Source organism: Rissa tridactyla, chromosome 15 (assembly GCF_028500815.1).
Source record: "Rissa tridactyla isolate bRisTri1 chromosome 15, bRisTri1.patW.cur.20221130, whole genome shotgun sequence".
NCBI classification, from domain to species: domain Eukaryota; kingdom Metazoa; phylum Chordata; class Aves; order Charadriiformes; family Laridae; genus Rissa; species Rissa tridactyla.
Window position 1 is genome coordinate 1,026,305 of NC_071480.1, and position 27,208 is coordinate 1,053,512.

General features: G+C 47.0%; 1 protein-coding gene and 1 long non-coding RNA gene across 2 annotated transcripts; one reads left to right on the forward strand and one right to left on the reverse strand.

The window, feature by feature from the left end:
- Nucleotides 1-604: 604 nt before the first annotated feature.
- Nucleotides 605-26,706, forward strand: LOC128918078 (uncharacterized). Its single transcript, XR_008469441.1, has 3 exons — nucleotides 605-1,043; nucleotides 19,382-19,463; nucleotides 26,401-26,706. It is a non-coding gene; the product is annotated as an uncharacterized LOC128918078 (long non-coding RNA).
- Nucleotides 4,355-21,936, reverse strand: LOC128918067 (myosin heavy chain, skeletal muscle, adult-like). Its single transcript, XM_054221945.1, has 39 exons — nucleotides 21,913-21,936; nucleotides 21,167-21,409; nucleotides 20,934-21,077; nucleotides 20,684-20,840; nucleotides 18,171-18,198; nucleotides 17,959-18,073; nucleotides 17,781-17,873; nucleotides 17,591-17,654; nucleotides 17,399-17,497; nucleotides 17,189-17,292; nucleotides 16,968-17,106; nucleotides 16,212-16,330; nucleotides 15,945-16,094; nucleotides 14,988-15,158; nucleotides 14,035-14,341; nucleotides 13,859-13,935; nucleotides 13,417-13,504; nucleotides 13,201-13,318; nucleotides 12,740-12,863; nucleotides 12,518-12,654; nucleotides 12,158-12,413; nucleotides 11,157-11,399; nucleotides 10,742-10,918; nucleotides 10,510-10,655; nucleotides 10,332-10,422; nucleotides 9,854-10,243; nucleotides 9,571-9,697; nucleotides 9,271-9,389; nucleotides 8,323-8,519; nucleotides 7,722-7,905; nucleotides 7,470-7,635; nucleotides 7,174-7,298; nucleotides 6,705-7,013; nucleotides 6,342-6,545; nucleotides 5,946-6,071; nucleotides 5,676-5,846; nucleotides 5,485-5,589; nucleotides 5,247-5,342; nucleotides 4,355-4,645 (listed from the first exon to the last, which is right to left on the reverse strand). Exons 2-39 carry the CDS (start codon nucleotides 21,371-21,373, stop codon nucleotides 4,490-4,492), a joined length of 5,829 nt encoding a protein of 1,942 aa, XP_054077920.1. The 5' UTR covers nucleotides 21,374-21,409; nucleotides 21,913-21,936; the 3' UTR covers nucleotides 4,355-4,489.
- Nucleotides 26,707-27,208: the final 502 nt, after the last annotated feature.

The window sequence follows — 27,208 nt, forward strand, 5'->3', positions numbered from 1 at the left end:
ACTTGACAGAGAACACTGGTTGCTGAAGTGGGAGCTACAGCAGAGGTGAAATGTCAGCGGTCATCAAAGCATCCACAATTCCTTCCTTCCTTCTTTCCTTCCTGATTTTTTAGTTTGTTTCACAGAGCAGATTTCCTACTCACAGGGTTAATGGGATCGCGTCTGTCGTGGGTGATGTTGTATGGCACTTCTTAGGTGAAAAAATAAAGATATCGTAAACCTCCATTCGGTAACGGATAGGGATTGCATCTGTTCAGCACTGAAGCCAAGGTGCTCGGAGGTGAAGCAAAAGCATTTCCCGTGTGAGCAGAGACCAAGGGTGTTTGAAAATATCCACTGTAAGAAGCACAGCCTTCAAATGGTGGTGTCAGTTATGCTGCAATCATTTGTTAGGCGTGCTGAGAGAGATGTCGCCGGACCCGATGGGCAGTCTGACAGGGAATGCCCAGCCTCCATTTCAGCAGCATTCCTTCAGACAGCAGTCCTCTGTGTAAAAGGAGAACTCCCGGGAATGCTAGCCCAAGCTGAACAGAAATGCTGGCACCCTAATCCTCTGGAGGAAAACTCCTCTTCCCTGCCCTTCTGCTCAGATGTGGCTGAGCGCTAGAGCCTGCGTATGGTACAGACACACTTTCCTCATTAAGAAGCCAGGTTATTCTCCTGATGGGCACTGGGTCATGTAGAATTAAACATGAGGAGAGCTTTCTCTGCACGTAGCACGCCATGTCTACTCCACATAGGTGTTTGTGGCTTACGTGGTTCAGATATAGCCTATCTCAGGATAGCCACGAAGAGACTGGGATGGCCTTTTGTCATCTCCTCATGCTGCTTCTCCACTGAGGGACCAATTTCTGCAGGTCTTCCCTGACGCCACAGCCAGGAAAAGGGAATTGAATGGATCTTTCCTTCAGGAAGTTTTGTTCACAGCTTTTTCTATTGGTCGTGTTTTCTCTTTACAGTGATGACGTTCTTATGGGGCTTGCTGCAGCCTAGAAGAGACCGAGCATCTCAGTGGAGAAGGACCAGACTGTCTAAGTGGAAAGGTAAGCAGAGCGGCTGGTAGGACAGACCTGTCATTTGAAGCTGGGCTGCACTTGAATGAGTGCCTGAGCTGCACAGTTACTCAGACGCCTCTTATGTTCTCAGCTAAGGTCTCCGGAAGCAATCGCTGCTGGGCAGTGAGTCCTGGCTGAGAAGGTGACTGTCTGATTGCCACTTCCACCGCCTGCCAAAGCAACCGGGGGGCTCCTGCTACTGAGCAAGTGAGGAGGGGAACAGGCCTCCTGGGGAAGGACAGGGAAGGAAATGGGTCAGAAATAAAGCAATGATGGCGACGTGCCACCAGATCGCCAGCAGCCATCGTGTCAGGGTGCTCAAACACCACTTGCATCCCCTGTCCTAAGGAGATTCCCTGCTCACCCCATTAAAGGCTGCAGGGGACACAATTTCTCTCCACAAGGCTTGTACTTGGCAAGGTCTGAATTTAACCCGAGAGATGGGGACATTGTTTGAGCTCTACGCAAGTAGATTTGGGAATACATATCTGATGTCCTCTCCAGCTCAGCTTGCAATGGCCACTTCACTTGGTCACTGCTTTGCCAGGCAGCACAGGGGTGTACTGCCTTCCTTCCAGACCAGTGCCTTCAGCTCCCTGAGAAGTGTCTCCTGTTAGCCAGTATCTTGCAGGGTGACTCTTAGGGTTCTCAGAGCAGAGCCATCCCATGACCCCACATGGGTGGGGGGCTCTCGGCCTCACACGTTAGCTAATCTTGGACTCCTTAGACTTCACCTCTTTGAGCTCTGATTCCAAAGCCTTCCTCTGTGCTGGACTGTGTTTCTCCCAGCAGTACGGTGTTGATGTTGGGGCTGTGCTGTTTGCATGGCAAGGAGGGTTCAACATGCCTATTCTGCGGGAGGTGTAAGAGCCCTGTCATGAGACACTAAGAGCAAGGCTCAGGTGCTAGGTGATTTCTCTGCTCCATGGCAGGGTTTAAGAGAGAGCTCAAATCTGCTTGTGGATCTGGCAACATTCCTGGAATTCCATCAGAGGGATTCACTGGCGCCTGGAAAACAGAGCAGCTCCGTTGAGCTTCCCTGCCAAAATTGTTGGTGAAATGGATTTCCAGATTTGGTTGCTGGTTCTCTTGCTGGTGCTGTTACTGGAATGCTGCTTTTTTGCTTGGGAGAGGCAGCACGCTATTTCTTGTTCAGGTTGTCCACGATCCTCTGCAGTCCATATGGGGAGCACACCAACTGCATCTATTTAAGACTTTCTCTGGGAGATCATCCTCTGTGGGCCCTCATGGAGCGATGATTTCCCCACTTTGCATCAGCGCTCAGCAGGTGACAGCAGCCTCATTCCAAAAATAGCGTGCCAGGGGAAAACGGCTCCTCTTCTGCATGTACGGCAGCAAATCCCAAGTCAACACACTCTGCTGGGCACACAGCCCCGTGGAAGTTGCAACCATAGCTGTAGCCCAAATTTACAAAATGTTGTCCTTAAGGATCTCTAAAGTAGTGGGTGGGCACCCATAGAGACAAATGTGCAGAGCACAGGCATGTAAACTCAGTAGAGTTCGCCAAAAAACTACCTCCCTCTTCTCTGCTTCTCTGGTATACAGTCCCATAAGTGTCTTAACCTGGGAGAGTCCAGAAGGGCAAGCCAAACATCTCCCGCGTAAGAACAGTGGGATTCAACAACTCTGTGTTAGTCCCTGTGTTCCCTTGGGGTGCCTGATTTGGTGTGTGTGTTCTGAGTGCCGGCGCCATTTTCTACCCTCAAGATCCACTTGAGGTGGAGGCTGTCCTTCCTCCCCCCGTCCCGTACACAGAAATCATTGAATCAACGGCCTGCTGTTTGGTTCAGTTCTCAGGAAGTGGATGTCCAGGACTCTGTGCCTGCTCCCAGTCCTAGGAAAAGAGTTTGCTTCTATGTAGGGACGAGAATGGAGCTAGGAGTCAGGAATGGTCCCGCAACAGTTTAGGCATGCGTTCAGCATGGAAGAGACCTGATTCTTTACTCCCAGCTGCCTCGGTTTTCTCCTTTTTACCCTGATACTTGCCAATAGGGAAATGTGTTCTCTGTCCAAACACAAGACACCACAAAGTCTGGACCTCCAGCAGATGCTTGCCTTCACATTTTCATTTTCTGTTGGCTTTCTTGGGCATTGCAAGATCTTGTGAGACCTAGTATCTTTTTTTTCGCATGAGTGCCCCTTTTCTCTGTCAAATGAGCAAAAGTCGAGCACAGCACCTAAAACTGATGTAAGTAGATGCTGGATGGAAGCACACCTTTCTTCCTGGTGAGAATCAGGGTTACTACACTGGATGCTGTTGTGCAAGTTTGCATTTTTTAAAGGATTCTCTGCCTGTAAAGGAAGGGCTGTTTAAGGCAACTCAGTTCAGCAGATCAGGGTCACCGTCTCCTCGGCCTGCCGTGCCATCTCCACTCCTACCTGTTGTGGCCATCTAGGCTCAGTGCTCAGTGCAGGAACTAGCTCCTGCTTCAAACATCAGAACATGCATGGCAGAGCTGGAGAGAGGTACGCTGTCAAAAGTATTCATCATCAACACATACTCTGGCCTCCACTTCATTCATGTTTTCCCTTCATTACCAGCTGCTCTTCACTCCTCATTTTTTTCTGACTTGTGTCTGATTCAGTTGGCATTCGTCTCTTACCCAGAGCTCCTTCAGTCTTTCTGGTTTCTGACAAAATCCTCCAAAGTTGTCTGGTCTTCCTGAAAGCAAGGGGCAGAAGTTACCTCAAAGTACCGAGCTGTTGGTGCTATGAAAATACCAGCTTAGGCAGACATCTCTCTGTATGTTTTGCTTTTAACATACCGTGACACTGTCTTTCACCCAGAAGCAACATGAAATGCGTAAGAATAATCCATCTAAGATGGCTGATAGAGTGCCTCTGCTGTTCAGATCAGGGTCTGAATAAAGGAAGAAGTATTTGCCAGTGCCCTCCATTCTCTTCCCCCCATCCCCTCCCTCCCCGTCCCCCTCCAAAGTGGAAGTGCCCAGAAGCTCTATGAAATTCTGGAGTCCAGAGGTGTAGGTGAAGGGAGTAGTAGCCACCGTGGGGAGACAGAAATTGCGTAATTCTCAGGTACCACTGAAGCGCCTAAACAGCGCTGTGCCTTTGGTGTCTTCTCCAGCCTTTCCCCTAGCAAGAAAAATACATTATGACGTATACTTTTCAGTGCTTGCGAAATAAAAGCATGTGTTACACATCAGACAGCTAATGGGCACAAGCTAAACATTCAGCAATAGCCAAAGTTTAACGGGATCCCACAGCTAATTGGGAGACAAAAGTAGCAAAACAGAGAGAGGGAGAAGAGGCTGCTCATATTCTGTATGCACAGGAAACTACGTTCTTTATTCTCTAGACATTGACATGGTTACAAAGACTAATTACAGAAGAAAGTGACTGAGAGGTTCACATTTTGTGCAGCCCCCAGGTCACTTTGTTGCCTCAGGACATCCTCACTCTTCCTCTTCTATCTTCTTGCTGTGAAACTCCCGACTCTTCACTCGGAGCTTGTTGACCTGCGACTCTGCAATGTCAGCCCGCTCCTCGGCTTCCTCCAGCTCGTGCTGGATCTTGCGGAACTTGGAGAGGTTGACATTGGAGAGCTCCTCCTGTGCGGGGAGAGGGAGTCGGTGGTGAGGAGCCCAGGGCAGGGGTTTCGCTCCTCCTGCGCCTCCTCCCTGGGGGATGCCTGGGCCTCCACCCCCCACCCCCCACTGCTTACACATAAGCCTTGCACAGACCTCCTCATCCTCCCTTCTTCAGGACCCCACCGGGACAAGCTTCACCAGTACTGTGTCTCTCTTGAGGAGCTATTTTGTCAGTCGCGGTTGTCATTTGTGTACTTAGTCTCCCACTGCTCGCTGCCCAGCTACAAGTGTGGCTTATTAGGTCGAGACAAACCCGGAAGCCTTCTGCTGTCAATCAGCAGCAGAGATTCATGAACTTCTCAGTCAGTGGACGTGGCCCCTGGGTTTGTTTAGTCTGACCTCCTGTATAAAACAGGCTGCAGGACTTCCCTCACTTCATCCCTGACTGCAGGGTGCCCAGAACTCATCAAGGCCTTGTGACACAACAGTAAAATAGTGTGGCCAAGACTGTTGTGTCTTGGGAGCTTCTTCCATGTGCCTTGCGTTGGTATTCATACTCATCTCGACGAGCGTGCTGCCCTGATGGAAGGTGGCTCTTGCCCATTCTCTGAAATATACTTACAGCCTCCTCAGCTTGTCTCTTGTAGGATTTCACCTTCGTCTGCAGCTTGTCCACCAGATCCTGGAGCCTCAGAATATTCTTCCGGTCTTCCTCAGACTAGAGGGGTTGGTAAGCAGGAAAGGGAATGAATTATTGGCTCCCTGCCATGTGAGGTTACGCTTCCCCTTGGGAGTGGTGTGCGCAAAATCTGACGCGCTGTGAGAAAACTCTTTCAGCCCAAGGAGGCCTCCTGCCGTACCTGGTAGGTCAGCTCCTTCACCCTCCTCTCGTACTTGCGCACCCCCTTCACGGCTTCGGCGCTGCGCTTCTGCTCAGCATCAACCTCCCCTTCCAGCTCCCGCACCTGCAATGAGAAGCCCATCTTTGGAGCTTCCCTGGTATCTCTCCAAGGCACGTGCTCACTCCTGCAGAAACACCAGCCCTACGCACTCTGGCCTCCAGCTTCTGGATTTGCTTCTTGCCTCCCTTCAGTGCCAACTGCTCAGCCTCATCCAGACGGTGCTGCAGGTCCTTCACCGTCTGGTCCAGGTTCTTCTTCATCCTCTCCAGGTGAGCGCTGGTGTCCTGCTCCTTCTTCAGCTCTTCTGCCATCATGGCTGCCTGATGAGAGCAAAGAGGCAAAGCCATTTTTGGGGCTGGAGACATTCTCGGGGAGAATACATCCACCATCAGCAGCAGGGAAAGGATCTCCCGACTCACATCTGTGATGGCCTTCTTGGCCTTCTCTTCAGCATTGCGGGCTTCCTGGATCGTATCCTCCATTTCACCCTGGATTTGCATGATGTCTGTTTCCAGCTTCTTCTTGGTGTTGATCAAGCTGGTGTTCTGTGTAACAGGAAAGACATGATTTGTACTTTTAGACCTAATGCCTCCACTTCAAGAGTTGAAAGCGTGAGCGTTGTTTATGAAAGTCTCTAATGCAAGAGCCCTCTTTAGAGCTATAGCAGCAAACCAGACGCAGGTGGCTGGCTGGAACTGGCCAGATTACGGCATAGCTCTTCAAGTGTTTACACAGTAATCACTTACAAGATGCATAGCAATTGCATTCTGTCTTATCCCTTGTTGATGGGACTGATTTCCAGCAGAGTGCCTGACCTGGGTATGGAGGAGCTGCACGCGTTCAGTGGCATCCAGAAGCTCCTGCTCAGCCACTTTCCTGGAGCGCTCCGTCTGCTCCAGGGCTGCCCGTAGCTCCTCCACTTCAGCCTGCAGCAGGTTTGCTCTGCGCTCCACCATGGCCACCTGCTCCTTCAGGTCCTCCTGTGTCCTGAGAGCATCATCCAAGTGTAGCTGGGTATCCTTTAAGAGAAGAAAGGGAAACGATAAGATGGCACAGCACTGGAGCAGTGTTGGAGACAATGACACGCATGACTCGTTTACTAATGTGTCTGTGTGATTCTGATGTCGGTATACTACTAGGCAAGCTAGCCACCTGCATGTTCATCTTGGCCTTCATACCTTCAGCACTCCCTGTGTGTTTCTCAGGTTCTTTTGTGCCTCTGCAGCCATGCGGTTGGCATGGCTCAGCTGGATCTCCATTTCGTTCAGGTCTCCCTCCATCTTCTTCTTCAGCCGCAGGGCTTCATTCCTGCTCCTGATCTCAGCGTCCAGGGTGCTCTGCATGGACTCCACAATTCTGAGGTGGTTTCTTTTCATCTGGTCGATCTCCTCATCTTTCTCTGCTATCTTCCTGTCAATCTCAGACTTCACCTGGTTGAGCTCAAGCTGGAGGCGCAGGATCTTACCCTCTTCGTGCTCTAGGGAGGCCTGCACAAGTCAGCAGGAACAGTGACTTAAACGACCAGTTCCTTTCTTGCTAATCTCTTATGCAGTGTTTCATGAAACGTAAGCCTCATTTCCTGCCATCTCCGCAGAAAATTACTTCCATACTTTCACTCTGGACACCATTTATTAACACTGTGTCTACCTCAGCTTCCTCCAGGGAGGCTTGGAGTTCAGATTTCTCCTGCTCAATCTGCTTCTTGATTTTCTCCAGCTCATGAATCGCCTTTCCGCCCTCGGCAATCTGCTCCGTGAGGTCGGAAATCTCCTCTGTGGGAGCAAAGACCAATGACATGGTCAGGCACAGAGCAGAATGGGAAGGGCCCTTTCACACCAAGGTGACAGGCATCTTTGCCGACCTGCAGGCACAGACCCATACGGAATGGCAGTAGCGGTGGCTAGGGAAAGAGCTCTGCCAGGAGCCGAGGAACGGGGACTTACGCTGCAAGTTCTTGTTCTCACGCTTCAGCGTTTCCAGGTGGTCCAAGGACTCCTCATAGGCATTCTTCATCTTAAACAGCTCTGTGCTGAGAGAGCGAGACTCCTTCTGGGAGGCTTCCAGCTCAGCCTGCGTTTCCTCATACTTCTGCTTCCACTCTGCCAGGATCTGAAGAGAAACGGGGCGTGAGTATGGCTGTGGCAATCAGGAGGGGACGCTCTGCTCAGGAGCCGCAGGCCTGGAGCCCAAAACACCTTGTCAAAGTTCTTCTGCTTCTTATCCAGCGCTGCGCAGGCAGCATTCGATCGCTCCACGTCAATCATCAGGTCCTCCACCTCATTCTGCAGCCTCTGCTTCGTCTTCTCCAGGGAGGCACATTTGGCATTGACAGCTTCAACGTGTTCCTCGGCATCCTGCAGGCGCTGTGCCAGCTTCTTCCTGAGAGGAGATAAGCACAGCGCCAGGTTAGAGCTTAAAGGTGAGCCCACTTTTTACTGTTCACGAAAGGGATGTTGACCACTTTGGGGGTTTTGATGCTACTGCTTCTCACAGCATTTCTTCTGTTCCATGACGGCATGGAACGTAAAGAGTCTATCGCTTCTGGGTCCTAGCACCTACTGAGTATTAGGCCTGTCTTAGGCTTTCTAGCCATATAAAGGCTACGTTTCGTTTGTCCTTCCAAGCGATACTTCTTCCACAGCATTCTCTTCCTCTCCCTCCCTCTCTCCACTTTACCACAAAGACAATACTTCCCTGCCTTCATCCCACCCCTCTCCTAACCCACTCTCAAAGGCACCATTTTCCCTTGACAGACTCAGTCTTCCCCAGCCATTTGACATCCCACTTCCCACATACTTGGCCTCCTCCAGCTCCTCCGTGCGCTGAATGGCGTCCGTCTCGTATTTGGTTCTCCACTGGGCCACTTCGCTGTTGGCCTTGGACAGGGCACGCTGCAGCTCCCCCTTGGCCTCCTGCTCCTCCTCATATTGTTCCCGCAGCAAGTCACAGTCGTGGCGAGCAGACTGCAAGGCGTGGGCCAGGGCACTCTTGGCCTGGGGAGATATTGGGATTGCTAACCTGAATCTTTGTCGTGAGATGCCTCTTGACAGTGAAATTGACAGTAAAATTAAAGAAGATAAAGAAGGCATTATCCCACTCTGCTCAGCCCTTTCAGGCCACACCTGGAATACTGTGTTCAGTTTTGGTCACCGCTATGCAAAAAGAGATGTGGACAGTCTGGAGATGGTCCAGAGGAGAACCGCTATGATGATCAAAGGACTCGGAAGCCTACCACATCAGGAAAGGCTGAGAGATTTGCGTTTGTTCAGTCTTGAGAAGACAAGGCTGAATGGAGACATTATCATGATGTTGTAGTATTTAAAGGGTGGCTGGAGATGGATGAAGATGGAGACTCCCTTCTTACAAGGACTCCCATGGAAAAGACGAGGGGTAATGGGTACAGGTTACTCCTGGGGAGATTCCAATTGGATAACGGAGGAAAATTTTCCACAATGAGAATAATCAGCCATTCGGATAATCTCCCCAGGGAAGTAGTGGATTCCCCAACATTGGACAGCTTTGAGATGCAGCTAGACTGGGTGCAGGGCCATCTTGTCTAAACCATGCAAAACCATTACGCTTCCTTCCCTCTCTAGCTTATGAGTTGGCGGATGTGCATTACTGGTGTTCCCTCCAGTACTACACGTGTCTGGGAAAGAATCTTGAAACAATCTTAGATCAGACAAAATTCTCCAGATGCTTTTAGGGGTGATCTAGGTTGTGGGCAGTAGGGTAATTCCACACCTTTATTTCTTCCTCTAGATGTCTCTTGAGTTCCTCAATCTGTTGCGTAAATCCTTGCTTGCCCCTAGACAGCTGAGAAATGAGAGCATCCTTTTCCTCCACCTGGCGTGAATATTCCCCTGGGACAGGCAAAGTGAGAAAAAAGTAACTAGGCGATCGATAATATGACAGTTTCTGCCTGCAAACCCAAGCAATGACCAGCAGCCTGGAGAGGTTATACCAGCTGTCACTTTGCACCCTGTGGTATGCTCCATGGCATGCAGATCCTCCCATTGCATCTCAGGAATGGGGGTGTCTCACCTGATTCAGTCTGCAGACGAGCTCTTTGAGTATTGAGGTCATTGATCATGCGCTGATTCTGCTCCTCCTTAGTTTTAATCTCACTCAGCTGGTCTTCCAGAGTGCGGCACATCTTCTCCAGATTGGCCTAGATAGCAAGCAATCCCAAGCAAGGAAAGGAGGTGAACACCTGGACTCTGCCTTGTCTTTACAGCAGGGATATTTTTAAGGAGAATGTGGCTGGTAGATGGAGCCTATGTGCCATACCTTGGCCCTGTGAGCATGTTCTACTGCAATTGCATACCTTGGCTTTGGAGACAGACTCCATGTTACTGGCCAAGTCATCAATCTCCATCTTCAGCTCACTCTTCTCCTTCTCCAGCTTCTGCTTCACTCGCTGCAGGTTGTCGATCTGCTCCCCAAGCTCAGCTGTGCTGTCCGCGTGCTTCTTCCGCAGGGCGGCAGCCGTGGCCTCGTGCTGCAGCGTGGCCTCTTCGAGGTCACGACGCATCTTCTGAAACTCTGCCTCACGCTTCTTGTTCATATCGATCTGAGCTGCGGTAGCCCCTCCTGCTTCTTCCAGGCGCTCACTGATCTCCTCGAGCTCCCTTGAGAGGTCAGCCCGATGCTTCTCTGCTTTTGCCCGAGAGGTTCGTTCTGCCTCAATTTCCTCCTCCAGTTCCTCAATACGCGCCTAGGGAACATTAGGCAGCCTTCACACCCATGCCCTCCTCCTTCCTCACCTGGGACCCAGTGAAAGAGGGGAAGGAACAGACACTTGCCTGCAGCTCCTTGATCTTCTTCTGCAATTGCATACCCAAGGCTTGCTCATCCTCAATTTTGCTCTGGATCTGGCTGATTTCAAAGTCTTTCCTTTGGGCAAAGCAAACCATGTTAGAGCTCAAAGGAAGAAGACAAGTGCACCAGCCCAGCGCTCAGGTGCCCCACAGCCACACTTACTTCTTCAGTTTCTCATCCAGCTGCTGCTTATCATTTTCCAAATCCATTATGCTGTCATTGGCCAGCTTCAGGTCTCCTTCGAGTTTCCTCTTAGCTCTCTCAAGGTCCATGCGCAGTTTCTTCTCTTGCTCCAGGGACGCTTCCAGCTACAACGAACAATACCATCAGTGCTCTGCTGGCTATGCTTTCCTCTGCAAAGGTTTCTTTTTCATGCAGTTACACGTGTGCTTACATCATCCACTTGCTGCTCCAGCTTGGTCTTGGCTTTGGTCAGCGTATTGACTTTGTCTTCTTCTACCTGCAGGTCATCCAGTGTCTGCTGATGGGCCTCTTGGAGGGCCTTCTTTTCTTTTGTCAGCTTGGCAATGGTCTCATCCAGGGCTGCCATCTCCTCTGTGAGGTTTTTCACCTGTTGATTGTAAGAAAGAGCAGAAACTCGTTTTAGGAGACTTAACTGCTAGCGCAGTGACCTTTTCACCTTGCAATGTTTTTGCAGGAGCTTGTTTTTTATTTGGGCTGTTGGGGCGTAGCTGCCCCGCTGTGATGCTCCTGGTATGTTCCAAACCAAGCTTCGTTCTGAGGGTATGGGGCTGCTGTGGGAGGCATCTGTCTCTTCACCCTTTATGTGATTCCCTGTGTGTGTGTACCTTGTTTTCAGTGGCATGCTTTTCCTTCTCCACTTTGGCCAACGTTAACTCGAGGTCATCAATATCTTTCTTCAGCTCTGAGCATTCATCCTCCAGTTTCCTCTTCTTGGCTGTCAGCTCAGCATTAATTTCCTCCTCATCCTCAGCCCTTTCAGTCACCTCCTTAATTTTGGCTTCCAGCTGGATTTTGGTTTTGATGAGCTGGTCGCATCTTTCCTCAGCATCAGCCAAGCTGTCTGCTTCCTGGTGGGGAGACACGGATTTTTAGTGGGTTGAAAAGTTTTGAAGATTCTCTGTCCTGCCTTTTGGATCACCCAGTGGGCATGTGTTAAAACGGGGGCTGAACCTGGCCTTCCTCTCCAGCAATGGGAAGATCGTGCCAACTGTCTACTGGGAAACCCGTTCATCTGGAATCAACACGGACTCCAAAGTTTTTGTGTGTCTTCAAAATGCCTCACAGATTGGGTTGCTGACAGAAAAAGGCTTCAGTAGCTTTTTCTTTCTAATTGTCTTTGTGAGAATAATTTAGTGGGGCAAGGCATGGGGTTTTTTTGGTGTGAAGAAACTGCCTTTTCCTAATGTACCGAGAATGGGAAGTATCCATGTTTCCGAAAGTAATCAAGGCCGCCTTGTGTAGCTGCAAGTAGGAAAGGCTCGTCCTTCTCAGGTTTGCCTTTACTCTGTTAGACAGATACACTGCTTTGAAAGCTGAGTAGAGGGAGATGCTTCCCTTCCAGTTCAGAGCGCTCTGCTGGGGATTACATGTTGGCTACTGCTGCGTGCCTCTTTCCTCAGACAGCAGGAATGTTGAGTCTTGGGTGGGGCTGCCATGAGCCTCACCATGCCCCTGCCAGTGCCTGTTTACTCAACGGTAGAGCATGTGTTTATAGACTGTTTTCTACTGCATGTCAGTCTGCTTCCTGCAAGTCCCCACTTAAGGTAAGAAGCATTCTGGCTGTGTATCATTCTTTTCCCAGGGACAAATGAACAGTGATACTCACAGCCTGCACTTGGAGCTGCAGGTCATTTTTCTCCTGCAGTAAGGTCACCATTTTCTCCTCCAGCTCCTTCCTCTTTGCCTCAGACTTTGCAAGCTCTTCCTTGGTTTTCTCAAACTCTTGTTTCATGTTGGCCATCTCCTTCTCAGATTCTGCGCTTTTCAGCAAGGGCTTGATCTTGAAGAACAGCTTCATCCAGGGCCAGTGCTTGACATTCATGAATGCACGAACATTGTACTGGATACAGAAGATTGAATCCCTGAAATATAATTCACATAGCTATCACATACCTTGGTTTCGATGAATTTAGACTTAATTAGCCAAACCCCATGAGATCATGTTACTTTGTTGAGAAATATCTACCTCCTCTCCACCATTCTCCGGTACTCTACTCTCATCAGGAAGCCCCTGCACCTGGCTTGTGTCATGGTCATGATCTCAGCCAATTTCTCATCTCTCATCTCCTCCAGTAGACCTATCAGCCCAGCTTTGAAGAACACCTTGAGAAAGGGAACATTGTAGCACGTGATTCCAGACAGTGCATAACAGAGGGACATAGTATTTAAACAATAGACTTGTTTCTACCTTGGTGTGACCAAATCTGTACTGAGTGTGGTCCACATCAATGGAACTAAGAAGCTTCTCTGAAGCCTTCTTGCTATCCATGAACTGACCATCTGGAATAGCACTTGCATTAAGCACTCTGTATCTGTGGGAGAAAGCAGAACACAAAGAAATCCACATTACTGAAACCACCACTGAGATCGAACTCCACAGCCTTCTCAGCAACAGCTGACTGACTGACTGAGTAATATCGTGTAATAGGGACAGTCCACTCTTTGAAGACAGTGTAAGTGAAGTTTTCATATTGATTATTCAGAGTCAAAGAGAATCCTCACCATCAGTATAAAATCAGTCATAAACCCACAATAGAACTTGTCTATGTTACTACTTAGGTCCTTCCTGAAGTATAATGTTTCAAGTTTTTTAAGAGAATCAGACTATTCTTCTTGGTCTGAATGGACAGGAAAGTGTAGCGCTCATACCTTTGTTTGAAGTCAGCATACAAGACTCTGCTGGGGAACCCTTTCCTGCAAATTCTGATCCCTTCCAGCACACCATTGCACCGCAGCTGATGCAGCACCAGCTCATGCTCCATGGCACCTAACAAATACAGCCATTAGTGACTACCCCATTGTTTGATACTCACTCAGGAGAAGGGCTTCTGTGGCTTGAGTTTTCCTCCTATTGGGTTCCCTTACCGGGTGTTTTTGTTTCATTTGGGATGATGCATCGTACAAAATGGGGATGAGTACTGCGTAGATTTGTCATCAGCTTGTTTAAATTCTCCTGTGAGATCATGAAATGAAGTTTGTATTATTAAGCATAAGCACTGGAAGTTTAATAGTGGATGTATCAAAATGAGTGTTTCAGAATGCAGACCTGTCTTCTCTAAAACATCTTACAAGGTAAAATTTAGATTAAAGCTTGTAAGCAATGAATGACATTCATATATAAAATTGAATCTTTCAGAGTTTTGACCTATGAGAAATGCATGGCAATGTTGGTGTAAACTTCCTTCAAGACATATGAATCAGAGTATGCTCATTGCATTGCACGGCTTTTTCTCACAGCAATTCTACTCAACTCCTCTTTTATTTCAGTGCTAATGTTTAATAATGAGGTAGTGAATTCTGCCCTTACCCGGAAAAGAGCTGAGACAGTCTGGAAAGAAGAACCCTTCTTCTTCCCACCTTTCTTGCCACCACCACCACCAGCCTCTGCAAAATTGAAGAAATTGAGCAGGTGCCTTTAACATTGTCTTTGGGATTCCCCTTTGTACAGCTTGAACGCATGGAAATGGATTTTACAGAGCTTACCTGCTTCCCCACCATAGTTGGCAAAGAGTAAAGCCAGTGTCTTCACAGATGATTTCTGGTACAACCCAATGACAGTTTCATTCAGGGGGTCCTTGTTCTTCTCAAGCCAGCCAGTGATGTTGTAGTCTACTGTGCCAGCGTAGTGCACCAGGGAGAAGTGGGCCTCAGCCTTGCCTTTGGCAGGCTTGGGCTTCTGGAAGTTGTTGGACTTGCCCAGGTGCTGGTCGTAGAGCTTGTTCTTGAAAGAGGTGTCAGTTGCCTTGGGGAACATGCACTCCTCTTCCAGGATGGAGAAGATGCCCATGGGCTGGAAGGTACCACAAGAAGTGACAGAGAAAGATGATCATGATGTGAATCATGTGCTGTGAACATCAAAGATACCAGTGTGTTGCTGGTAGCATCTCTGCCTGGGTAAGGCCTAAGTTTGTCAGGAGTTGTTCTCAGCCAGGGAGCTTATTTCTGCCTTCCCTGGCCTTCCTGCAGCCTGTCTTCATGGAACTGGTAAGAACCTCTATCCGCTTCAGGTTACAGTTGGGTGTAGAATTGAAGGGAGAAGTGGTAAACAGAAAAACAATTGGGAAAAATAGCTACAAGAGGCCTAGTACTTTTGGGAAGTCAGGTGAGACACTATTTATTTCCCAAATTTCTGCGTGGAGTTCTGATTTGAGTCTTCAGAGGAAAAAGGAAAGGAGACTGACTCCATTTTTTTAAAGAGAATACTGTTGGTGGGAGTCCAGGCTACCTTTTCCATGCTTGAAGCCCAGGTAATGAAGCATTGATGACACAGATTTGCATTTCCCAATTTCTCTTTCCCACACTAAAATAAGTTTCAGTGCAAAATATTTTCTTTAACTGACACTGAATGTCTGGCTCTGAGTTCTTTCTGAGCTGAATCTGGCTCGGAAACACCACAGAATCCCAAAACATATTGTACACTTGTATGGAAAAGGTACCTTCTCAATGAGCTCAATGCAGGCAGCCAGGTCCATCCCAAAGTCAATGAACTCCCATTCAATTCCTTCCTTCTTGTACTCCTCCTGCTCCAGCACGAACATGTGGTGGTTGAAGAACTGTTGCAGTTTCTCATTGGTGAAGTTGATGCACAGCTGCTCAAAGCTGTTGAACTGCCCAAAGCAAGGAGAGGTGCACAGGTTCTCAAGGTGTGGCAAATACCGCAGCGTTTTGCTGGCATTCTCCTAATGTTATTTGAAGTTCCCCAGCTGAAACACCACTCCTAACCGTACCGTAACAGCCTGTGTTTCCCTAAGCAGGACTTCTCCTGTAAAATGTACTGTCCTCAAAGGATTTTATTCTTACCACTTTTGAAATCAGACTAAAGGTAACATGTCTTTTTTACTGTGCTACTCAAAAGCAAATCCTTCGGTAACCTTAGCTGTAGCATCGTATAGGTGTCTCAGCTCGCTGACCACCCAGAGAGAGGAAGCCTCCTCAGTGTCCCACCCAAGAACTTCTCTGCACTCAGATCAGCAATCTGGGGGTTTCTTCTGGGGACACAGAAGTCCTAGCATCGCCACTGTATTCACAACACAGGAAACACGTTGTGAACTTTTCCATAGCACTGCCCTTTCCCTGGCTCTTTCAAGAGCATCAACACCTTTGGCCTACATCTGTGTGAGCCTTAGTCCTAGACCTGTCTCCTAGAGCTCAAGGGCCTCTGAGACCATTTGTCAGAAAGCAGAGCTTTGTTCTACCTGTTGACAACGTTAGAATCAAAGTGTTTGTTAGCAAAGCCATTTGCGGGTGCTGCTGTGACGGAGAGAGGGGTTTCTAGAAAACTGCAGACGAGGAGGATAAGCTTCTGAATCTTCTTAAAAAGAAGTGTGTTTCTGAGTCTGCATGACCCCTCCCTGGCCCTCCCTTGACTACGGTGCCAAATCCTTCTTCCTTACGTCAAAGATCTCAAAGCCAGCAATGTCCAGGACACCAATGAAGTACTGTCTGGGTTGCTTGGTATCCAGCTGTTGGTTGATGCGAATAACCATCCACAGGAACATCTTCTCATAGACAGCCTTTGCCAGAGCACCAACAGCATTGTTCACCTAAAGCAGAGAAGAAATGTGCAAAACTGATGGAACACAGAAATTTTAAGGAATTTTAACTGTCTTAAGTGAAATTCTGAGGTTTAACCATGTATTCCTAGTAGACAATTATTTTACCTGCTCCACAGTTTGACCTTTGGTCACGTATTCATTCCCAACCTTGACTCGGGGATAACACAGGGCTTTGAGCAATTCAGCTGAGTTCAGGCCCATCAGGTAGGCAGCCTTGTCAGCCACTGGAGAGGGACAGAGAGAGAAGCATTTATTTTGGACAACAGCTAGAATTTGCTCAGTGTGAACAACTCTGCTGTTCATGTTCTAGAAATGGAAAAGCATTGGTCTGGTCTCATACAGAAGGTCTGGGAAGGAATGCAAATTCTGGAAGCTAATCACGGCCTTCTATGAAAGCAACAACAATACGGCTTGGATGGGAATAGCTTGAATCTGGAAGTTCCCAGAAGAACCCCAAAGGCCTCTGGTAACACATGAGGCATACGTGCAGCACATTCCTTTTCTGTGGAATGTGTATTTGTGCATAGCAAAGAAAGAAGGACTTATTTCACCAAAAATATGATGGAACATCATGATGACTATCTGGTTGAAGATCTAGGAGAGAGAGAGAGAGATCCTGTGTTGAAGTTGAAATTCCTCCTTTCAGGCTGTGTTTCTTTGGGGAGTATCCTTTAGATAAAATAGTGGTATTTCCCAGGATCAGGGAAGCACCTCTGCAGTTACATAGACAATGACCAAAGATGTTTTTCCTCAGTGTTTTATGTGGTGACTTGGTCTAACAAAAGTCTGTCTTTGGAGGCTAACATATCTCTGCAGACAGAGAAGTTCTTTGAACAAGCCAGTTGCTGAATTTGCTGATACCTTCTGTGCCATCAGGCTCTGCCTGCTCCTCTCGTTGTTTCTGCTTGAACTTCAGGTTCCCGTAGTGCATGACAGCCCCTGTCAGCTTGTAGATGGCGGTCTTTTCATCAGCAGTGAAGCCCAGGATGTCAATGGCACTCTGCAGTCAAAACAATGAAGTCAAAAGATTGCCTAAGAACCTTAACAATACCATTAAAAAATGTTTCCTTTATAGTACTTACATCTGTAGCCATGAGCTCCTCCTGGTCATCAATGCTGGGAACAGTGACCTCACCTTGACTCACATAGTGGAAGTCAAAAGGATTGGTGGTAACGAGGAGCATGTCTGAAAGCAGGAAGAGGCAAGACATAGGCTTAGTTGTGCCAATCAGCTAACAGAGGGAACTGTTGCTCAGCGATCATCCTCAAAAAGACATAATGATAGTTCCTACCGATTAACTCTGGCTTCTTGTTGGACATGATCTGATAAAATATGTGGTAGCTTCTTTCTGCCTTCAGCTGGAAAGTGACTCTGGACTTCTCCAGCAGATCTGGCAAGAACAGTAGGACAGAGTTAGGCAGAGGAACACACATGGAGGTGGGAATTTTGTAAGGAATGGGATCAGGCCAGGAGAGTCTCTTACAAGTTTCAATGTCAGCAGAAGCCAGTTTGCCCGTGGCTCCAAAGTGGATTCTGATGAATTTGCCCTGTTAAGGAGAAGAAGAAGAATTTTGGCCTAGGTGCATTTCATTGCCATCTCCTTATGTGGGAGTACCACTAGCACATCACCACTGTTATAGTGAGGAGGGATTTTGTCTAAAGCAACAACTTACAAAACGTGAGGAGTTGTCGTTCCTCACGGTCTTGGCGTTTCCAAAAGCCTCCAGCAGTGGGTTAGCGCTGATGATTTGATCCTCAAGCGTTCCCTGCAGGAGGATAATTATTCAATTACAGTGTTTGGTTTACATGGAAATTACACGTCAAACATTCAGTCTGTTCTTCCTGACTCACCTGCATTTTGCCTGAGGACTGCTCTTCCTTCTTCTTCTCCCCGCTCGCTGCAATTGTTGCAAAGTACTGGATGACACGCTTTGTGTTCACAGTCTTCCCTGCACCGGATTCTCCGCTGTCAAACCAAAGAGAGAAACAGAGAGCGTGCAGTCAGGCAGGTGTACCCCTGGCACCGGGCAGCCCCGCAGGGACCCGAGCAGGGATGTACATACGTGATCAGGATCGACTGGTTCTCGCGATCTGTGAAAGAGGCAGAAGCAAAGCGATTAGTAATATGTATCACGAATGTTCCCGATAAAAATATTCCTGGGACTTTTAGAAGGTGCACTAGCAGTAGGCATTCAATTCCTTTTATAAACCTGTGTACCTTCACCTCTAATTCCTTTTCCACATTTTAAAGTTCCCAGCTATAGATGGGAAGCTCATGTCAAGACTGAGGTAGATAGCTGTTGTAGCATCCACGCTTCTTTTTCTGGATATTCTCTTCATGTCAATCTTCTTTATGAAAAGGACTGCAACTAAGGAGTATTTTTGTAATCTGTAAACTAAAGTGAACTGGAACACGTGCTTCTCATAAACTTTATAACGTAAGAAGAGGCACTACTGATCGGACCATAGGCCCCCCTAGATATTTTTTTGGTGAGTGGCCAATTCCTTTATTGCCTAAAGAAAATCACAAAAAAACCAGAAGCATATAGTAACCTTTGACCAGAATACTCTCCCATACACCAGCATATTGAAATTTTGGGACTTCCAGAGCTAGATTTGATGGTCTTGTGTGTAATAGCTTGGGCTGAGTTTGCCTTCCAGAATTTTCTCTGGTTGTATTTTTAACCGATGCTCCGTTCTTTTTGTGTCGCTTCAACTTTTGTCACCTTTGTCTTGACCTGTTCCATTTCTACTATATTCTTTTTTGAAAAAGGAAGGGCAGAAATGCACACAGTACACAAAGTACAGACATTCCTTGGGTACCACCATGACATAATGATGGTTTCTGTTTCGGTCTCTATTTCTGACTCAGTGTTCTCCACCTTTCAACTTGTTATTTTGTAGATTTCTGATCACTGAGCAAAAGTTTTTGAAGCTCTATTAAAGGATATCGATAACAAAAGCAGCAGAATCAGAAAGCTTGTCAGCATTTCTAGATCATTTAAAAAATGCTGAACAGCAGAACTCCCAGAAAAGATCCCAGTGCAACTTCATTGAGAAAAATTTTGCGCTGTGAGAAGCGGAAAAAAAACCCCTATTTTTGCCATGTCTTCCTTTTTCTTAACCAATTCTTTTTGAACCTTCTCAATTCTATAGCTGGTAGTGAATGTAAGCATAACGGATTATGCTAAGAATAGCTGCTTTATCAACCGTACTGAAGATGTTTGTTGAATTCAGATAGGTTTATTTTATTGTTGTTTTGGGTTTTTTTAAGGACACTTCAATCAGAAGTTCCTCTGATGAATCCCACTATGAGGAGGAGGTCCAGAAATGAATGCTTCCCACACTGCTTTAAGGTAAACAAATTAAAAATCTCGTATGGTTATTGATAGGACCTTATATTTTCCAAGTTGTCTTTTTAAATTTTGACTGTGTCAGTACAGACTCTACAGGCTCGTTTTAAACCCTTCTGCTCCTTATGTATTTGGAAAAGAAATAAGCATAAGTTTTTACACCTGCTGCAAGTTGTTCTCAAATCTTTAATTTTGCATGTCTTGTGTTTTCACACTTCACTAGCCAGAGTTATGTTTGGAAGAAAGTCTATGTATGTTTAATAACCTGCCTTGATAGGCTGTGTAAGTAAGTGGACTAGGTTTCAAAGTGATTTTTGACAGATTATTTAAATTTGGTCTAAGCCTCGAGGATGCAGTTTTCCAATAATCTGCATGCAGTCTGAAGAGACTGAGCCATTAGGTAACTAACTCCCAGTGGAAAAGTCTGAATTTGCAATCACCACGTTCCTGCATACGTCATGAAGGTGCCAGCGAGAGTAAGCGTATGATGACCTACATAAACGTTGCCATGATACGGCACGCTAACCACATATCAATTTACTATTGTTCCATTTTCGTCATCTTCTATTCAAATCAACCTTCTTACTGCTCCAAATGCTCCAGAATTAAATACGGTAATTGGAGAGGGAGGAGGGGGAAAGATTTATTCTAACAAATTAAAATATACCTTGCTTTGTTTAATATTCTTCTGACTAATCTGCTCTTCTGTGAAATTCTGGAAAACTAGAAAAGATGTCAGGACCCTTCTTGCTTATTGCTTGCGTTTATAATAATGAATGGAAAAGAAGAAATTGTTTCTGAGACGGAGGGAGGAAGTATCGCTTTTCTGAGCAGGTATCACTGTAATGTCTGACTAGGACTGCTTCCTGAGTTTTCGTAAAAACACCACAGGAAGCATTGGCTTCAAAGTTGAATCTCCTTTCCCTTTACATCAAAAAATCAGAACTTTAAAAGTTCCTCCAAATTTCTTTGAAGTAAAAGCTGACACTGTATTCAGCGTTAAACAATATCCTCCTGAATATCTTGGACAGCAAATTCTAATGTTGATTGTTAGAAACATGATCTCAATAATGGTGTCCAGTTACGAAAACATTTCCAATGATGAGAGGTCATCCACCCTCCTCCCAAAAATATTAGACTGAACTATTTTGCAGAGAAAAAAATTTTTTTATCCTCAGTGAGTGTTCACAGTCAAATAATTTTAAAGAAAATGATCAACTCACCAGTCAGCATGAACTGATAGGCGTTGTCAGAGATGGAGAAGATGTGTGGAGGGGCCTCCTGGCGCTTCTTGCCTCGGTAGGCCAACACCACCTCCGGGTTGTACACCGGCAGCCACTTGTAGGGGTTGACAGTGACGCAGAAGAGACCCGAGTAGGTCTGCAAGGAAGGGAGACGGCACGTTGGCTTCCACTTAGCCTGGCAGAGCGGTTCCTCCTAGCTACCCAAAGGCAGAGTGCTGCTGGTACTTACGTAGATCATCCAGGCTGCATAACGCTCTTTGAGGTTGTACAGCACAGCGGGTTCGTGGAGGTGGGTCATCATGGCCATGTCCTCAATTTTATCGTACTTGGGAGGGTTCATGGCAAAGATTTGATCTTCCTTCACAGTGAGGGTCTGTCAGAGGAAGAAAGAGATGCGTGACTGTCAGCTAAGAGCTGAGACTGGGAATTACATACAGTTTTTAAGCCTTGGTTTCTACTCACCTCTCCTGCTTCAGACTTTACAGTGACCTTCCCTGATTCCCTGCTCTGGATTGTCCCTTTCACAAACGATTCCTTAGGATGCGCCACAAAGACGGATGTCTTGGCATCGAAAGGCCTGTTCTGGGCCTCGATTCTCTCCTTTTCTGATTTTCGGAGGTAAGGAGCTGCCTCCCCAAAGACAGCCATCTCAGAGTCTGGAGAGGCCATGGCTGCACTTTATTGAAGGCACGTCAGCAGAGAACCCTGTGGGAGAAATAAACTGTGGCATCAATAGGTCATTAATATACCTTGCTTGCAAGGTGACGTTTTCCAACATTTTAAAATTCAGTACATACTAAATTGTTAGAACTAGCAAAACTAGCCTTCCACCTGTATAATGATTTAAATCCTTAAGAGAAAAATCTTATTTTCATCATATAATACAGAAATAACCTTTTAGAAATTGCTGTTTGTGTCTTGTGACAATGTACAGGTTGTACATTGGCTTTACAGATTGCACAGATTGTACAGTGTCTTATTTGAGAATATGAGTTCTGTTGAAGGAACTTTCCTGTTCTTCTGTAAAATTAAAAAAAAAAAAAAGAAAAAAAAAGAAAAAAAAGGTATTGGTAGAAAATATACAGATACCTTGAAAGTAGATGGTAAAACTTATTTGGAAACCAGTGTCAGAGGTTTTATACGCTGCCTAACATGCAATAAGGGGGGGATGCCTAATTTCAACAAATCACTAGACCCAGCACACTTACCTTGAAACTGTTCTTGGAGACAGGACAGAGCAGTGCAAAGACACTTTTATAGAGTCTGGTTGGCAGATGCTCTGGATTCTTCCTCTTTCTTCGGTCAAAACATTTTTTGGCAAACAGTCTTTGGCAAAGCATTGTCTGGCAAACTTAACTAAGGGCATAATCGTCATTTCATTTGACCAGATATATTTAGAAATGTTTTGTATCTTACCAATGATGTGAATGTATTGACTATAAATAATTTGACAAGAGACCTAATGAGGGAATCTCAGTTAGTCAAGGCACTTGGAGAACTTGGATGTAGGACTTATGGATTCTATTGCTGCATTTCCTCCTGGACCCCAGACAGATTTATATCGAATGTCTGTGCTGCAACTCTTCCAGTTGCACTGTGCAGATAACATTAAAGTTTTTCACATGCTAATGAAGAAATGCATTAAGGGCAGTAGATAAACTGTGGCAAAAAAGGCTAAAATGTTCTTTTTAAATGACTTTAAATCTTATGTTCATCTAATTGTTGAAATGAGAGAAACAAAATGTGTTACAGTTGAAATTCCTACATACCACAATCCTGGCAACTGAGACGCAACCCAAGACAAAGAAAAAATTACATTCTTTTTCTAAAAATTGCCGTTGAAAGATGGTTATACACAAAAATGTATTAGGTACAGAGCTGAGTAAGTATGAACCTGTAATATTTAGTGACTAGCACTAAAGTAGCTAGCAAAGTTTTTACTGTATCTCCACCTTTGCTGAAGATTTTCAAGGACATGATAGAGCCAAAAATGTGAAGTAAACTTCTAAACAGCTTAAGCCTGTTCCTCACATAGGTACCCTTGGAAAACACATATGGAGCAATGTCCTCAACCCAATGGGGAAGCAGGAAAGGTCCCTGCAGCCCTTCAATACCTCCACCCAAGCACAACTCTGCACACGATCACACACACAGCATACACTCTGAGACCCCCTGCACTCTGATACATCCTCGGTCCAGCACTCCCATCCCATCACAAGCACCTTGCACGCTTACACATTCATACAGCTTATGCAACAAAATCTATCGATATAGTGCTGCATATATATCAGAGCGTTAGAGGTGGCAGGCAGTCCTGTACAATGCTGATACTCTGAGAAAAGGGGAATTTGCTGGTGGACCTGGAGAGTGGCTGATCTAGTTCTAGGAAAAGGGCACTGTCACTTGAGCTGCTTTAAACACTGTCAGCTCTCTCCTGGGCGTTGGCATTTTGGTTATTGGAAGAGCTCAGTGAACAAAGTTCAGTGAATAACACAAGGGCAAGGTCAGAAAAATCATGCCTGCGATCCAAGGTAATGCCCAGACTCGAGCATCAGCCTGCCATGAAGAGCTTCTGCCAAGGAGGGCTCTGGCACTGCAGCACCCACTTTTTTGGAGTTGAAACCCAGAGCTCACCCCTGAGCTCCTTGCACAGGTCATGTGGGAAATGGTGAGCGCAGGGTGCATCTGAAGTCCTGCCTCTCTGGGCAATCTCCAAGCCCCATGGACATGCAGAAGTTATAGGACAGAATCACAGAATCTTAGAATGGCGTGGGTTGGAAGGGACCTTAAAAAGATCATCTACTGCAACACCCCCTGATGTGGACAGGAATATCTTTGACTCTACCAGGTTGCTCAGAGCCCCAGTCCAACCTGAGCTTGAACACTTCCAGTGATGGAACATTCCCAGATTCTGGGGCCAATCTCTTCCAGTGTCTCACCAGCCTCATCTTAACAAATTTCTCTCTTATGTCCAACCAGAATCGATCCTCTTCATCTTAAAACCTTTGCCCCTCGTTCTGTCGCTACAGGACTTGGTCAAAAAGTCTTTCTCCATCTTTCTTAGAAGTCCCCTTTGTATATTGAAAGGCCGTAATATGTGGCCTCCTCAGAGCCTTCTCGTCTCCAGGCTGAACATGCCCAACTCTTTCAGTCTTCCCTTATAGGTGAGGGGTTCCAGTCCTTGGATCATTTTTGTGGCCCTTCTGTGCACCTGCTCAAGCAGGTCCATGTCTTGCTTGTACTGGGGGCCCCAGAGCTGGATACAGTGCTCCAGGTGGGGTCTCATGAGTGCAGAGTAGAAGGAGAGAATCACCTCTCTCCGCAGGGCTGCTCTCCAGCCAGTCATCCCCTGGTGTATACTGAGAGCGAGGACTGCCCTGACGCAGGTGCAGAACCTTGCCCTTGACCTTGTTGAACTTCATCGGGTTTCCATGAACCCCCTCTTCAATCCTGCCAAGGTCCCTCTCTGGAGGGTGTCTCTTCCCACTGGTGTATCAGCTGCACCACTCAACTTGGTGTTGTCTGCAAACTTGCCGAGGCTGCACTCAATCCTGCCATGTATGTCATTAATGAAGATATTGGATCATATTTATTCCACTGCAAACCCTCGAGGAACATGTGGAACATGAGGAACATTGAGGAAATGCTGTGGGGGACCATATCAAAGGCCTTACGGAAGTCCGGGTACATGCCATCTCTTGCTCTTCCCTTGTACACTGATGCAGTCACTCCATCGTAGAAGGCCACTAGATTAGTTAGTCAGGCACAGTTTGCTCTTCATGAAGCCGTGTTGGCTGTCTCTAATCACCTCCTTGTCTTCCATAGACTTTGACATAACTTTCAGGATCTTACCAGTCACTGACGTGGGGCTGACTGGTTGGTAGATCCCAGGGTCCTCCTTATATACTCTATTTAACTAATGAGAATAATTCCAAGATGAAAATGATTCCAGGAGAATTCCCGTATAAGTAATGTGAGCCAAACTGACTGTGGGCAGAGTCCAGCACAGGTCGTGAGTCGAGTTCCGTTCAGATTCAGAAGGAAAAGTGTTCCAGGAGAAGACCATTTGTAGGTGAGAAGATGACTAGGAGATCTGTAAGGAAGACTCAGAAAGCTGCAGACAGCAGCTTCCAGAAAGGAAGATGCAGAAGGCTGCCTGACTGCTCAGGGTGCAGAAGAACTGTAGCACACAACACACTGTCCCATCTAACCCTACATGTAGCTGGAAGGTGTTGGAGGAGGTCATCCTTTGACAGAACGTTTCTCTCGTCAAATGCCAGCAGCAGACACAAATGCACAGCATGAATGTATGCACTGGCTACACTTGAAGAAGAAACTGCACTTGCAAAGGAGCTCTGTTGGGAATTTCCGTACTCATCATGGAAGCTAACCCCTGCCTATTAATTGATACCCTGCCTATTAATTGATAACCTGCATTGATACCTTAGTCCCCAGGTGGATGCAGAGGAAGTTAGCATAAAGCACTTACAGATGTGTGGGCTGTGTTTGGTGTGAGGGAGCAAAGCATACCTTGAAAGGTGACTGGTATTAATCAAGTAATAGGGAGATTATTGAAAGCACACAAAGACGACTTGGAACAAGCAGTCCCCGTGGGATTTGCAGCATGCTGCTGTTGTTATCAGCCGTGCTGTCTGGATTAGCGGAGCGTGCCTGTGAATCACCAGTGGATCGTGTGACATGGAAGATCTAGCTTCAGGCTAGTGTGTAGCAAGGCGGACTTGACAGAGAACACTGGTTGCTGAAGTGGGAGCTACAGCAGAGGTGAAATGTCAGCGGTCATCAAAGCATCCACAATTCCTTCCTTCCTTCTTTCCTTCCTGATTTTTTAGTTTGTTTCACAGAGCAGATTTCCTACTCACAGGGTTAATGGGATCGCGTCTGTCGTGGGTGATGTTGTATGGCACTTCTTAGGTGAAAAAATAAAGATATCGTAAACCTCCATTCGGTAACGGATAGGGATTGCATCTGTTCAGCACTGAAGCCAAGGTGCTCGGAGGTGAAGCAAAAGCATTTCCCGTGTGAGCAGAGACCAAGGGTGTTTGAAAATATCCACTGTAAGAAGCACAGCCTTCAAATGGTGGTGTCAGTTATGCTGCAATCATTTGTTAGGCGTGCTGAGAGAGATGTCGCCGGACCCGATGGGCAGTCTGACAGGGAATGCCCAGCCTCCATTTCAGCAGCATTCCTTCAGACAGCAGTCCTCTGTGTAAAAGGAGAACTCCCGGGAATGCTAGCCCAAGCTGAACAGAAATGCTGGCACCCTAATCCTCTGGAGGAAAACTCCTCTTCCCTGCCCTTCTGCTCAGATGTGGCTGAGCGCTAGAGCCTGCGTATGGTACAGACACACTTTCCTCATTAAGAAGCCAGGTTATTCTCCTGATGGGCACTGGGTCATGTAGAATTAAACATGAGGAGAGCTTTCTCTGCACGTAGCACGCCATGTCTACTCCACATAGGTGTTTGTGGCTTACGTGGTTCAGATATAGCCTATCTCAGGATAGCCACGAAGAGACTGGGATGGCCTTTTGTCATCTCCTCATGCTGCTTCTCCACTGAGGGACCAATTTCTGCAGGTCTTCCCTGACGCCACAGCCAGGAAAAGGGAATTGAATGGATCTTTCCTTCAGGAAGTTTTGTTCACAGCTTTTTCTATTGGTCGTGTTTTCTCTTTACAGTGATGACGTTCTTATGGGGCTTGCTGCAGCCTAGAAGAGACCGAGCATCTCAGTGGAGAAGGACCAGACTGTCTAAGTGGAAAGGTAAGCAGAGCGGCTGGTAGGACAGACCTGTCATTTGAAGCTGGGCTGCACTTGAATGAGTGCCTGAGCTGCACAGTTACTCAGACGCCTCTTATGTTCTCAGCTAAGGTCTCCGGAAGCAATCGCTGCTGGGCAGTGAGTCCTGGCTGAGAAGGTGACTGTCTGATTGCCACTTCCACCGCCTGCCAAAGCAACCGGGGGGCTCCTGCTACTGAGCAAGTGAGGAGGGGAACAGGCCTCCTGGGGAAGGACAGGGAAGGAAATGGGTCAGAAATAAAGCAATGATGGCGACGTGCCACCAGATCGCCAGCAGCCATCGTGTCAGGGTGCTCAAACACCACTTGCATCCCCTGTCCTAAGGAGATTCCCTGCTCACCCCATTAAAGGCTGCAGGGGACACAATTTCTCTCCACAAGGCTTGTACTTGGCAAGGTCTGAATTTAACCCGAGAGATGGGGACATTGTTTGAGCTCTACGCAAGTAGATTTGGGAATACATATCTGATGTCCTCTCCAGCTCAGCTTGCAATGGCCACTTCACTTGGTCACTGCTTTGCCAGGCAGCACAGGGGTGTACTGCCTTCCTTCCAGACCAGTGCCTTCAGCTCCCTGAGAAGTGTCTCCTGTTAGCCAGTATCTTGCAGGGTGACTCTTAGGGTTCTCAGAGCAGAGCCATCCCATGACCCCACATGGGTGGGGGGCTCTCGGCCTCACACGTTAGCTAA

What these genes read in the sequence shown, in the direction of transcription:
- LOC128918067 (XM_054221945.1), bottom strand. Translation starts at nt 21,373, where the DNA reads ATGGCCTCTCCAGACTCTGAGATGGCTGTCTTTGGGGAGGCAGCTCCT. An exon ending in ATGCAGCCTGGATGATCTAC is followed by an intron (nt 20,841 to 20,933) that starts GTAAGTACCAGC and finishes CCTTCCTTGCAG; the next exon opens with ACCTACTCGGGTCTCTTCTG. An exon ending in CTGGATGAGAAACTGAAGAA is followed by an intron (nt 10,423 to 10,509) that starts GTAAGTGTGGCT and finishes CTTTGCCCAAAG; the next exon opens with GAAAGACTTTGAAATCAGCC.